The sequence below is a fragment of the Haliaeetus leucocephalus genome, unplaced genomic scaffold, assembly GCF_000737465.1.
Source record: "Haliaeetus leucocephalus isolate CR32 unplaced genomic scaffold, Haliaeetus_leucocephalus-4.0 Scaffold351, whole genome shotgun sequence".
Lineage (NCBI taxonomy): Eukaryota > Metazoa > Chordata > Aves > Accipitriformes > Accipitridae > Haliaeetus > Haliaeetus leucocephalus.
In genome coordinates, this window is record NW_010972787.1 from 6,556,477 (window position 1) to 6,571,062 (window position 14,586).

General features: G+C 36.7%; 1 protein-coding gene across 1 annotated transcript in view; it reads left to right on the forward strand.

Annotated features, from left to right (window-relative positions):
* The window catches only part of FRY (furry homolog (Drosophila)), a 176,922-nt gene that overhangs the window by 70,184 nt on the left and 92,152 nt on the right, over window positions 1-14,586 (forward strand). Inside the window, exons 12-17 of the mRNA XM_010572715.1 lie at window positions 2,381-2,484; window positions 2,981-3,089; window positions 4,027-4,113; window positions 5,835-6,006; window positions 7,698-7,830; window positions 12,228-12,335. Of these exons, the coding sequence (XP_010571017.1) occupies window positions 2,381-2,484; window positions 2,981-3,089; window positions 4,027-4,113; window positions 5,835-6,006; window positions 7,698-7,830; window positions 12,228-12,335 (713 nt within the window). The remainder of the gene's footprint in view (window positions 1-2,380; window positions 2,485-2,980; window positions 3,090-4,026; window positions 4,114-5,834; window positions 6,007-7,697; window positions 7,831-12,227; window positions 12,336-14,586) is intronic.

The window sequence follows — 14,586 nt, forward strand, 5'->3', positions numbered from 1 at the left end:
ATGGAACATTTATTGTTAACTAAACTTTATTTACAAAAAAATATTCAAGGCAGGAATTCTATATAGGAGAGAGTCAAAGCACCGTGTTTCATTTAGAGGCAAAGTTTTTCAGTGGGAGCAACAGTTCCTTGTCTCCAAACCACATTGGACAAGGAGAAAGCTCCAGTACAATTTGAGCCGAGGTTGCAAAACTTACTTTACAAAGAATGGGCCAAACAATGCCTATCTCGAGAATGAATCCATGGGTACCAACGCAATATCCCTTTGGCCTGAATGGGCCAGACCTAACGCCATATTATTGGAAAACAGAAATGGAGGAATTAAAGAAAATGGGCCTCACTCCTGGCAGTCCGGTTGCTCCTCCGCTAATCACAGAAGAAGAGGCAGAGGCACTGAAAAAGAAAATTCTAGAAAAACAACAACAATGGGTAAAAGGCAGCAGCACTTATCAATCAAGAAACAGCAGATCCTGTCAGAACTGTCACCAACTGCTCCCGTGTTCAAAAGGCCCACATTCACTTTGACAAATTCTTCGGCACCAACAGCAAGTTGGGCGCTGCCAGCAGTGGTAAAGGAACCACATCCAATGCCAATACCTCCTGTTGGGAAAGTGAGGAGGATGTCAGATATATATTAGGCCAAATACTCCTTGTCCTAATAGGATTACTGACGGGGTTTTTGTTGTTGACAAAAGTCCTCAAAATACTAAAGAGGCTCTATTGGTGATGGACTTCTCTCAGTTTTCCAAAGGAAGCCACGCTATGTGCTTTCCAAATACTGGGCACCCAGTCACCATGCACTTGCACAGACCTTGCCCATGGACATGCCCATGATTTCCGTGGATGTTTCTCAAGCTTTTTATCATCTTCTTCTCAATCCTGCTTCTGCTATACAGCTTGTTGTTTCTGACGGAAAAGTGGTCTACTATTTTCAGAAAACTCCAATGATATCGGTCTCAGCCCCTTTCTCCTCCGTCTCTTCTCAACTGCCCTCGCAGCTGGACTATCTTGTCGCTAGAATATTTGGACTTTTGCTTATAGGGATGACTTCCTCCTTTGCCACACAAGCTCTTATTACCTTAACTCCATTAGCCAGTGTCTGCTGTTTTCTTGAAAGCTTTGGGGTAAGAATAAATTTTGATTAACATACTCCATCACCTGTTGAAGAAATCAAATTCTTAGGACTGAAATTTACAAGGACTGACATGATGATACCTGGTGAAAAATAGATTGAAAGTAAACAGGTTATTAAACAAATTGATTGTAACCAATGTTATGATGTTAAAATGCTGCAAAGATTAATAGGCTGTGTAAACTTTGGCATTCCTTTTACTACTTATTCTAATCATGTGCTACAACCATTGCATGCTGCTGTAATAAACAAAAAGGATTCTCCATTTTCTGTTCCATATAAAGGCTTATTGTATAAAATGTGTTGGCAAGGAGTTAAATGGAAATTGCAACCCAAGGACAGTGTTTCTATTCCTAAGCTTGTGACAGATGCCATGCTGGAAGTTGGAGCCATATCCCATATCATTGGTGGGTTGTCTTGCTTCCATTGTGCAGGACCTAGACCAATACACATTCAAGAATTAATGATGGCATTGGTTGCAGTTTCTTTGATCAAACCGTGGTCTTTGATCTGTGACTCAACATTCGTCTGCAGACAAAAATTCAGCTCTTTGCCCTGGAGATTTGCACTGTGAGCCAGGCAAATCTTATCTCGGGTCAAAGTGTACTGGAATCCTTCAAAGTTTAACCCAACGGATGGCCCAACACGTGGGAGACTATCTGATTGGACTGCATATACTTGCACACTCCTCAGAAAGCCCTTAAAGCTGCCACGGAAACAAAAACCCACATATGACCAAAGAGACCAAAAGACAATCTTGTACTAGTTCACAAGTTTCTGAAAATAACACCAATCCAGACAGATAATCCACTTCAGTCCCGCTGATCCCAGATGCCATGTTAATTAGGCCAGCCTAAGCATCCACAGATTTTTGTCCTTTCACTTTTGAATATCATTTATTTATCTTCTGTGTTCTTCATACCAGGTCTCCACCATAGGGCAACAGCTTTTGAATTGACAGAATCCACTGAAGATGAGATTTTCTTTTCAGAGTCAAATGGAGGTGGTTTTCAGATAGAGATTTTAAATTGTAACATGTATCTAATGTAACTGACTTGGGTTTTTCGACAACTTAAGTAATACCAGGAGAGGTAGGTCAGATGCATAAGTGTCCTACAGCTACAGGAATGGGGTACTGTGCAGCCGTGAGGCTGTATATTCTCTGAACCTTGACATCCATGAAGTGCAGAACTTCCTTTCCTTTCTGATTTGTGCCTGAAGTTTATTCTTACATTATACATTTGTCTAGAATAAGGACCCAAAAATGGCTCGAGTTGCACTGGAATCTCTGTACAGACTACTGTGGGTTTACATGATCAGAATTAAATGTGAAAGCAACACGGCTACCCAAAGGTAAGATGCTGTATTTGTAATGATAATCAGGCCTTGTAGAGTGGATGTTGCCAGTGAAGAAAGAGCTTTTATAGTTCTCCTGAATTCCTTTGAATTGAACCTATTCCTGCTGTGAAATAAAAACTCAACTGTACACAATAAAATATTCTCTTTTGTGGCACCATCAGTTATTCTCCCACCTATTAAAATTACTGTATAAAGTGTTTCTGCTTTTGGAAGAACTAGAAATCACTCTTTCCCTGGTTATAGTTAGAAATATTTTTGTAGTGGCATGTCATTGACTGGTTTATTGTTACTTGTAATTTAGTAATGAAATAAAATAATTACATTGAATTTGTAGCAAAGGATCAGAACAAGATACCCCATTACATTTTCATTTCAAAGGAAATACATTCTAGTCTCTCTAAATGGAGGAGGATTTCCAACTTACGTTTCATGGTAAGTGAAGGTCTGCAAGGTCCAGAAATGTCTAATGCTTTTCTTCCTTCTTTTACAGTCGGCTTATTACTATTGTCACAACACTTTTCCCAAAAGGGTCCCGTGGTGTTGTGCCAAGAGATATGCCTCTAAACATCTTTGTGAAGATAATACAGTTTATTGCACAGGTATGGGAGAACCATGCATATGTCTTTCCAATTAATGAATAACTTGTTTTCCCAATAACAAATTAACAAAGAAGTAAACTTCTATTGTCTGAATTTTTTGCAACCCCATTGTCAGTATCTTTTCATCTAGGCAATGATGCAATTATAGATTGAGCTGGGGCAGACTTCTTTTGAACAACAGGTTTTGATTAATTTAATTCCACTGAAAATGGATAAAAATGTTTTCACTTCAACTCAAATGTATTTTTTGTCAGTTTTTGGAATTGCCAGCAAGTTAGAAAATGCATTTGTTGACAGGCTCTGACTGCCAATAAAGATCAAAATAATAAGCCATATTTTGTCCTGATACTGAATCATTCCTACTATATAGGACAATGAGTTGCATTGCTTTTAAAGCAATAAGTCAGAGGAAAACCAAGTTCAGCATGTAGCTGACACATTTAGTTTTCATCAGTACAAATGGGAATTGCTAAAACAAACTAACCTGCAGTGCTGGAAGTTTCATCTCTTTTATTACTTAAATTCAGAAAACATTCCCATTGAGCAAAGCACTTAAGCACGTGCTTAAAGCCTGTGAATAGGAATGAATTAAACAGATGCTTAAAATCTTCCCTGAACTGTGCCATCTGTGAACAAGCTCCTTTTATGTAAAATACTATGTTACTACCATAATTACCACAGTTTAAATGAAATAATTAAAAGCTTTATTACTAAAATGGATCATTTTCTATTTAAATGCTATAAATTTTTGAATTTGTCAACATACAGCAGTGTTGAAAGCTTAGATCTGATAATATGTTCTGCATACTTCTGAAAATGTTTTTCCGAACATTTAAATAAATCCTGATTAAACTGGTTTTCAGCATTCTATTGCCTTAAAGAAAATAAGTAGCAGAAGTGAGCAGCTTCATGATTTGCAAAATTTTCACTATTTTAGGAACGTTTAGATTTTGCAATGAAAGAAATTATCTTTGACTTCCTTTGTGTTGGAAAGCCAGCGAAAGCTTTCAGTCTCAACCCTGAGGTATGTTGTGCATCTCCATTGTTTTAAGTTAGTATATATTGTATTGTGCTACATTTACTTTCTGGTTACATTCTAAGCGTGCTTTCACCTTTTTCCAGTTTTCAGGCCAAATCTTGAACTTGATTTATTGGTAAAATACATCTGTGGACTTTGGTCTGTGAAATGTCACATTGTTTATGCCTACCTCATATTTCCTCAGTGAGGAGTATCAAATGTAAAGTAGTGCAAATGTATAAAAGAAAAAGATGAATAGAACTATTGATCACAATCTCTCCTTATCACTCTGCTGTTGTTATATGCAATGCCTTAAATTATTTTGATATAAAAATAAGTTTTTGTAACAATTTCAGTGTTTTTCAAAAGAGTTTTACTGAAAAAGAGTACATGATCCAAGAAGAATTGAAGTTGACAAAAAAGAAATAACTCTAATATTAAAGTTTTACTGCTCTGACCAGTAAAGCTCCAGTAGTGTTAGGGTCATGAGTCAGCTTCCTAGTGCTTTCCCTAGAGAAAACAATCAGAAATTTGAAAAACGTTAAAAAAAAAAAAAAAAAAGTGGTAAAATAATGAAAAATTCTCTTGAAAATAATGTATTTGCTTATAATTTTGAAAACATTTTCATTTGAAAATTAAGAATGAACACAAGAAAAATTAAAAGCATTTGTGATCATCTCATAAAATATGTCTGTATCAATCTTGCAGTATTAAACAGTCATAGCTATTGACTAAGATGTTAAAATAGAATGCGTTACTTTACAAAAACTATATTTGATTTTAAAAAAATTTGGAAAAGTAGATTAAACTTTTTACTGTCAAAAGCAGCAGAAGTGAAAGGCAAGCTTTACCTTGAGCACAGCTTTCATCTTTCTTCAGCAGAGTAAAGAAAAATGAAACAGAATTCTTGAGCAGGCAGTCCCCACCACGTTCCGGGTCAGTCACCCGCAGTATTGACTGAGGAAGGTCCTGCAAAGGACGTTGTGTATTAGCATTGCATGAAGCTGAGCTCATGGGGAGTGGACGTTGTCCTTAGCTTCTTCATGAATCAACATCTGAAATTTTACTGTTTCACAACAATGTAAATCCGAAAACAGTGAAATAACAGGGCTACTTTTTGGCGTACATAGACTGTAGCATTCTAAAAAAAATACCCATCATCTATGTAAATGCACCTCTGGGAGACTGTCAGTAGGACAGCCTCTGAGTTTTTGGAATACATTCCTGGGAAATCAAAACATTCTGGTCTTTTATTAATTGTTGCAATGCAAAGCTTGCAAGTTTTCTGCTGGTGAATTCCCAGAAAGCATTCAGGTCACTTAGACTCACGTTCCTCATGTTTTCACGTTGCAGTTTTGGCGCTGAGCACCATTCCAGACTTTTCACTCCATATGGTCAGCCCTGGGGCCTTTTGAGACAGTTATTGATCTTTTTTTGTAATGGACCACATGGGACATTTCTGTTTAACTGAAGGTCCAGTTCAGGTGCATTACTAAACACCAGGTCATATCCACGTGTTTTATCCTGAAGATAAAAAGATAATGTACTAATGAAAATAGTTAGAAATAAAGTTTTGAGAGGGGAGAGCACTGCTCACAGTGCAGATATGAATTCACTATTTCATGGGCATTTTTCGTAAAATACATCAAACTAGTAAATGTAGCGAAGGATATGGGTAGAATATGTTTATTTGATTATGATACTCATTCATCTTCTGAATTTTACAGAGAATGAATATTGGTCTGAGAGCTTTCTTGGTAATTGCTGATAGCTTGCAGCAAAAAGATGGTGAACCTCCAATGCCAGTGACGGGAGCTGTCCTTCCCTCTGGAAACACTCTCAGAGTGAAGAAAACCTATTTGAGCAAAACTCTTACAGAGGAGGAAGCTAAAATGATAGGTCAGTAAGAGAATGGACAATATAGAAACTTAGATGAGAATGAATGTGAAAAAGTCTTCAATACCTGAGCAGAATAATTTACTGTTGTTAAGTATTCAATTGATTTCTTTATTGTAAACATTTACTTTATTGTGCATTCTAATGAAATGTATAGTTTAGTTTGGCAAATGCTGCTTTTTTTAATTATTTCAGGAAAAGTCCTCAGTCGTGCTCCACAAGTGGTAGCAACCCTGCATTCTGGGGGGGGGTTAAGCCCACAGGTAGTTAAGAACTAGCTCCTTTCACCGCTGAATAGCTGTGTTCATTCATGAATATTCATCTTTTTAGAAACAGTGCCTGTGCTCAGAAAATGTACCAGCTTTGAAAACCAGCAGAGATTCCTTTGATATCTTCATTTTAATTGCAGTATCACACACCAAGTGAAAATTTCAAAATGACAGAAACTTTTAAATGTAAAATAAAGCTGAAGTGCCTAAGTTAAAAGCATTGTTACCTTCGGCTTCCTTCGTAGTCAATGTAGAGAGAGAATCCTGTGCTGTAGAAGAGCTTCTTTATCATGCCCTGAAGGTGCCTGGTTTTGCTGGCAAAAAAGAAAATTTGGCTACTCACCTTAGCACTTCATTAAGTCCCCAAAGATACATGAATGAAACAAAGTGTACATATTTCTACACCAGTAACAAAGACATGTGTTGTACTGTTGATAGGTCATTGTAGTAATATCAAGAAAATAAGCGATGTAAGACCCACTGCTGTTGAAATGTGCAACAGACATAGTATTTAGTGTTGTCACTAATTCAGTTCATTTTGGCTACCCCTCATGCATTTGATAATAAAAGTTTGCACTATTGAATTCTTATATTTTATTACCAATTTCTTCACTATTTTGTGATACAACATTCTAGTTTCCATGTATAACATGTAAGATTAAGCTAGGTAATTCCTATATTTTCTTTTGCCTTCTACTCTGCCATTGAACGTTTGAACATACCAGATCTGAAAATTGATGTCATTTTGAAATTCTAAGCTTACACTGTCTTTATCAAATAGGAAAAGAATGGACTAGAGAATAGATGATTAAAAATATGTTGTTCAGTGTAAATATATAAAAATTCATTAAGAAAATTAAAATTTTAGCCTTTGATGAATATAGGAAAAGAGTTAATTCAAGTTTTATTTTTGAAGTATTTGATGTCATCAGCTGCTGTAAAGCTGTGTGTCTAATATTGTTTTGCACATAAAATGTCATGCCATTAATTTTCATACCAAGTAAGTTTTAGGAGAGCTCATTCAGGTTCCTTTTTTCTCTCTGCTATGGTGTTTAAACCTTGCTACTGGATCAGAGCTTTTACTTCTGTCATGAAAAGTCACAAAATACATTGTAGAACTTAGCAAACTGCAGCTTCATTTGACTATGTAGGGACATATTTTGACTAGGTATCTTTTAATTTTTCCTTCAGGAAAAACATGTGGACATATCTATCACTTGGGCTATTTTTACATACAATAGCATTCTTTTTGGAGAGGGCAACGTATTCTGTTGTGGAATCAGAATATCATTGCTAGTGGAATATGCTATCTCATGAGGAAAACATTCTTAATTCATGCAGCACAGCATGAGTAGACAGCTTTCTTTTTCAAAATATACATATCTATAAATATCCCAAATTATACAAAAATGCATATTATTGCAGGTATGTCATTATATTATTCTCAAGTAAGAAAAGCCGTGGACAACATACTCAGACACCTTGACAAGGAAGTGGGTCGGTGCATGATGCTAACCAACATACAGATGCTTAACAAAGAACCTGAAGACATGATTACGTGAGTGCTAAAGAACAGTAATTTCCATAAAATATTGAGACGTAATTTCAGAACTTTTTCTCTACTTTTATCTATTGTGAGTCATCAGAGAAATAGCAAGAAACAGGATTATTTAGCTTAGTTAGTATATACTTTGCAAAACTGTTTATGACAAGTTGATTGTACTTCTTTACATGTTGCAATGTTTGGAACTGAACTGATGCTCTCGACATAGCCAAAATCATGTGTGAATCCTATGAATGTTTAGATGGTAGTAGCTGAAAACCCAAAGTGGAAAACCTTCGCTCAGGTCACTGTTTCAGTGTATATTTGCATCACTGAACTTCAAAATTAATGCAACAAATTCTGTAAATCCCTATTAATAATAATATTTCAGAATTTCCATTACTATTCATGCCTGTAATCAAAATCAAATCTTAATTACAAACCCAAGTCATTTTGTGGTAACAGTCTTGGATTTAAGCAGCACCCCACTGGACCAGAATCAAACTAGTACATCTCAAGCAGTGTTGAACAGCAGCATTTTACACTCATCCAAAATTATTGATGAGGGAAGTTTCCCAGAGAGAGTTCTAGTGAGGTGGATATCTAGTAGAATTTAGAGACACAGAGATATCATTTGACACATGCAGAGCACAGGTTGTAGAGACCCCAGCTGTAAGGAGACCTTGCATATCTTTCCTGTTAGAGGGGTGGACATGGTAGTTACGCTAGAAGAGAAACAACCCCTGGAAAAAATGTTTGAGGTGTAATGAAAAGAACATTGGTCTCTTCGAGATTGGTTTTTTTCATATACTGTCAAAAAAAGAGACAACTTGCTAAAAATACCATGAGTGGTAGGTAGACTGCAATGACTGGCCAAATTCAACTACCTTTTACAGCAGATATAATCTTTGTGTTATAATGTCATTCCTCTGCCCTTGTTTGTTGCTGTGACTGTGTAGATGAGATTGTCAGCTCTTTGTGTCTGTAGCATTGCCTTACTTTATTTATATTAAATGCTAATATTAGTATCTGATAATATTTCATATTTTTCTTATAGTACTACCCAGTATACTGCTCAGTACTCACACCCAGTGTTCATAACCACTTTGGGTATCCAGGCTGTTGAGAGAGGGGAATTGAGTTTTGAAACTCACATTTTATTCCCAAAAGATAATTGCATAGTAAAACCTTGAGCACTTATATAAGAAGCATACTTGACCTTAGCTATAAATGTCCTTTCTGTGGTTTCTCAGCATCACTAAGGTGGTGTTTATTTTTAGAGTCAGTGAAAAAATAGACTTAAAAGAGTTTTAGATTTCAGGAAGTCTTATGGTTCGGTAGTAACTTTTGTCAAGAGACATAAAGATTTTAAAGGTTGGAAGATATAGACATGCATGTTAATGTGTGTTTGTGTTGTGCTTTATATCCAGTTGACCTATAACTTAATATATACACTTGAAAGAAAAAACACATCAGAACACATTTTTACTTGTTCTTCTAAGGAAAAAAAATCCAGGATGCTTAATTATCAGTCGATCTAAAATCATGTGAACTCATGAAAAACATCATTGCCTGGTAGTATAAGCATTTAAAATAGCCCTTTTTAAAACTGCATTTTGCATGATAACTGGAAAAGCCAGTATATTGGTTTTATGTAATTGCTTATCATTTTACTCACAGAACTTCATGCTTCACTAGAGTTACGTATTTATTTCAGTTCTTATGGGCTTTAATACATAGATACCACACTACAATTATCTATATTTTAAAGTTATGGCTTTTGTCATATTTACATATAGTTAATGTAACTGGATATTGTAATGGTATTTTTAATAACAAAATAAGAATCAGAGGGAAGTCGCTAGGCAATGAATAGTCATAACATTTTAAGTATACAGATTCTGGAATTTTCTTTGGTAGTGTTAGACATGCTTCTGTATTTAATGACTGATCCTTTAAGCATTTATTGTTGAAGTAGTAAATGCCACTGGAGAGTCTTACTAAAATCCTCACTAAGGGTCATCCTTTGCATCCTCCACTGGGATATCCATTTCAATACTGGTTATAATTACTTTCCAGCATCTAGTTAGGATCGGGCATCCATTTATTCTAACATACAAACCTGTTCTTGCAAGTACTTCAAAGATGTTGGCTGACAATACCTAACTAAAAGCTGATACCGCTGGTATGGAAACACAAGCTTCCAGGTGAGGACAGCTGTTGGTGTGTTCATCCAGAGCTCGTCCTGTTGGATTCTGCGTCGGGCAGCGATGAGCGCAGAGCCCTGTGAGGCCCCCCCTTGCCAGACACTTCACATGCTGTGCCTGGTAGCTCAGATAAGTTTGGAACTTGAGCCTCAGGTTTGCATCTTCTCCTGCTAGTCTTCTGAGCAGCTGATAAGCCATAGAACACCCACAGATTTTATATTTATAAGTAATTACTCATTTGCCTTCAGAAGAGTTTCCTCTCAGGCTATTAGTTTACGTGCCTCCATTTTAAACCCACAAACTGTTTACCCTTGCTAGGAACTGATAATAAGGAAAATCTGCAAAGTTCACTTTCCATTTCAAGTCAGCAAGGAAGATTCACTGGTTTGCCTGCAGATAAAATTACCTATAGCACTTTACTGTTTACAACTGTAAAAATATAATATTTTGCACTAGTTGTTAATCCAACTAGTATTTGCATTAGCAGTAATAGTTCAAATGGATTTGTTTATAACCAAATTCTCAGATGAGATGTTGTATTTTACTCTTTTTCAAGTCAGTTGCTGACACCTTCTTTCAAGTTCTGTCTGTTAGGATACAGAGACAGTGAGACAGATAATTCATTACGAAAATAGTTTCCCCTCATTGTACAATTTAGGTCAGTAAATTAAAATCATATCATCCTTTTATTAATGTAGTATATATCCAAGCTGATAAGTTTATAGGGTGTTAAGAGAATACAAAACTGTCTTTAATCTTTGAATTAAGTAAGCCTAATGTCAGTTTATGCCTTTTCTGTACCCATTATTTCAGTGAATGCTCAGTGTTAATCTATAAATCTTACTTTAGACTTGTGAGATGATATTGCACTCAGGCTTTCTCTGTGACTGAACACAGAAGTAAGGTATCCATATGCAATGTCCTCCTGTTGGGTGCAGAGGGGAGTAATGTAGTAAGCAGGGCATTGGACTGGCATGCAGGAAAATTAGGTTCATTTTCTGTTTGTCACTGACTTTCAGTGTGGTCTTAAGTAGCTTACAATGCTTCTCAGTGTCTCTCTTCCCTCCTGCCCCCCTGCCCCGGTTCTTTTCTAGTTTGATTGGAAGCATATTAAAGCAGGAACAGTCTTTCCCTGCATGTTTATAGGAAAGTCGCTAAATAGGACCTTGCTTTTTGATTCTTCCGAAGCATATTACAGGCTAATAATTAATAATACTGTGGGAAAGACTGTACAGTTTGAAATGCTGTTACGCTTTGGTTATTTCCTCTATACTCAATCATCAAATAATAAATCATCGAGTTAAAAATGAGCAAATTAAAAAAAAACATTTTGGGGTCTGTCTGAAGGACTTCTTTAATCTGCATTCTTACAAAAAAATACTGGAAACAAGTCAGAAAACTGCATCTGTTGTGAAAATAATCAGCAGCTGAAACTTGAGCTACTTTTAGAAGACTTAAGGACTCCCAACCTATTTGGTTCATGCTGAACTTTGTGCTCAACCACTTTCCCAGGCTGTCAGGGAGCAGTTGAGCCATTCCACAGGTCAGAGCAGCCTTGGGGCTACTAAAACATATTTTAGCTGATAATGGTTGCTAAAGTGCTGCTATGTCAGACAGGGATCAACAGAAACTCTCTGGCCATACCTACCTCTAAATTATGCTTCTTTTTCAATGTAATAATGTGTGGTGTGTGATTTCCATTGATCTGTGCCCTATTGAGGGGAATGGTCTGGATCTTCAGTCTTGTTTCTTGGGCTTCTTACCTAACTGCTATTTGCTTTATACAGCTGGTGTAATATAGCTGCACTGTGATGGGGAACACCCCAACATTTTCCTCATTGCCTCATCCAAAGCTTGCGTCACACAAATGCTGATCTTGATGGAGGAATCCTACACTGTAACTCCCATCTTGATATATCTGCCAGTTCCTCTTAGAAAGAAACAAATGAATCAGTAATAATTGATTTTTCAAGTACTGTATAGATACAATGCATGAAAAATGTCAAAATCAGAACCATTCATTCAATGGAAAGATTTATTCATGTTTCCTTCTTATTTCATTTATACTGCCTAGCTTTCTGTCCTGATGTTCTTAGTAGGCCTCTGGCACTCCATTATGTCCAGCCCTTTTCTGAAAAACTGTAGGTGGATCATTTAAGACAGTTACTTGTTAAGCTTAGTCAAAATTCTGTTTTAATTTTTCAGTGGTGAAAGAAAACCAAAAATCGATCTGTTCAGAACATGCGTTGCTGCTATTCCTCGATTGCTTCCTGACGGAATGTCAAAACTTGAGTTGATTGACCTGCTAGCAAGGTAAGCTGTTTAAGCATTAAATGATTGCTCAAGGGGAACAGAATGAAAAACTGAGCCACAATGTCACTGTTCCTTAGACAAAACCATATGCTTGTAAAAAGTAATCTGCTATTAATGGATAAGACATAGAAGTCCTAGCATCTTTTTACAGTCATTGTGTTTATATTACAGACTCCTAATATTATAAGAGAGTACATATATCATCCAGAATTCTTTTCCATCACTATGTAGGTTACACGATACTCACCATTCTTCATGATATTCACCATTTATTACCTTTTTTTAATCATCACAGCATTCTGATTAACAGGAGAGAACATCTTTTCTGTGTAGTGGAAAAACATGGAGATACCTGTTCAGTTTTGATTTACGATTCCCACATGTCTGTTTGGTAAAACAGAATGTGCTAGATGTGGTATCTTCCCAAAGCTTTCTTAATTGATAATAATTATTTTAATTTTATTATTAATATTATAAGATATAAAATAAAGAAAAGGATAAGTTTAAATATCCTTTCCTCCCTGCTTGTGGTCCACTGAATTTATCAGATAGACTTCACGTCACTGAACAAGGTTGTTTACAGCACTTGACTGCTAAAACAGTTAGGTTTCAGGATGTCAAATCAGTGACTTACTGCAAGTAATTATGATAACAGTAGAGAAGAGTCCATTACATTTCAGTTCTAGTATCCAAGTCAAAGATTCCAGCATGTGTTATTTATGTAAGTGGATTATGGTAGTAAATCGAGCCACAATGCCCTTGCAGCATATTGGTCTCAGGTAACTCTGACAAAGCAATCTTCGCCACTCCTTTCTTGCTTTTGAAACATCTGTGAGGAAAGGCAGATGTGGGAGCCAGAGGGTTACATGCAAAAGCAGGTTTTTCTGCTCTGTGAACACCCAGCTCCCAGTGATGTGCTAAAACAGGGAAACAATCAGTTCTGCTAGTAGTAAAGAGTACAGACAGCCAAACAAGCCAAAACTGCAGCCAACGGTAGGTGTGCCGTGGTGCGTGGCCAGCTTGATTTCCTTGTGTTTACATCCTCTGCTATAAATCACTTGTGGGTTCTTTTAAATCATTACATTATCAAATTATACAGATACCATTTTAAGTAGTTACATCAGTTCTGCTTAAGGGAAATGAAAAAGGACATGTTTTCCTTTAATCCAATATTTTAACTAGCTTTCCATCCTTAGTAATGGCCTTAACTGAGCTGGTAGAAAGCACATATCCGTTCTGGTCACAGGTCTTCAATCTCAGAGGGTTGTCCAGGTCAGACTCGTCACTACTCTTAAGACCAATGTGGATTTCTTCATAAATTAGTGTTTCCCTCCTTAAGTCTCACAACTGTCAATATAACCACCGGTCTATCTTTATTCTATCATCAAACTTAATGCAAAAATGGTCAGTTGTGATTCTTTAGCCATGACAGTTTGTAAGCATTTCTTGGGTAATTTCCATCCTGGGACAATGCAAGCAGTAGGTTTGCTGGGTTATCTGACTCTGACTGTGAGAAGAAGTAACACATCAAGAGGAGCTGAGGAGAGCATCTCTAGAGCAACTTTGGAAGCAATTACATGCTCAGCCTTTCGCCAGCAAGGGGACCTTTGGGAAGCTGTTCTCATCTCCTACATGTACTTATGCTACAGCATCCTTGAGATGCTGATACTGTTTTAAGTCAGATTCTCAAGTGTAAGCAAGGGAAACACAATTTAGGTAAAAGTAAGTGGATGCATAATAGGTTGGAAAGCAGTTAACAGACAGTTCATGGTTCAGGAGACGTACAGTGTGGTGTTGAAATAACTGGGTAAGGTCTCAGTATTGCAGAGCAGGATCACAAACCGAACACACACAAAAAAAGTGATGTTCCTATAAAAAGGCAAACCTTATTCACATGTATAAATAGGAATAAGTCTAGAAGATTCCCGAAAAAATTCTTCTGGTCTAATCAGTACCATGGATGCCTGATATGGAGAACAACGTTCAGGCTGGGACATTGCAATTGAACAAGAGACTGACCAGAGAACAAGGGAAAATAAGATCAGTGGGTTGAAAGAATTAGGTCTTTTTAATCTGGGACAGCGTGGACTGAAAACAGTCTACAAAAATACAGCTTCAGAAGAGAAAGTAATAAGAAAGTTTAAGGAATTAATATCTGGCCTAATCTTAATGCAATTCTCCAGACTACCCCAGCACCAGAGCTGCTTCTACATTCTCTATACTATCCCATGTTTATTTAGGTCCAGATTGA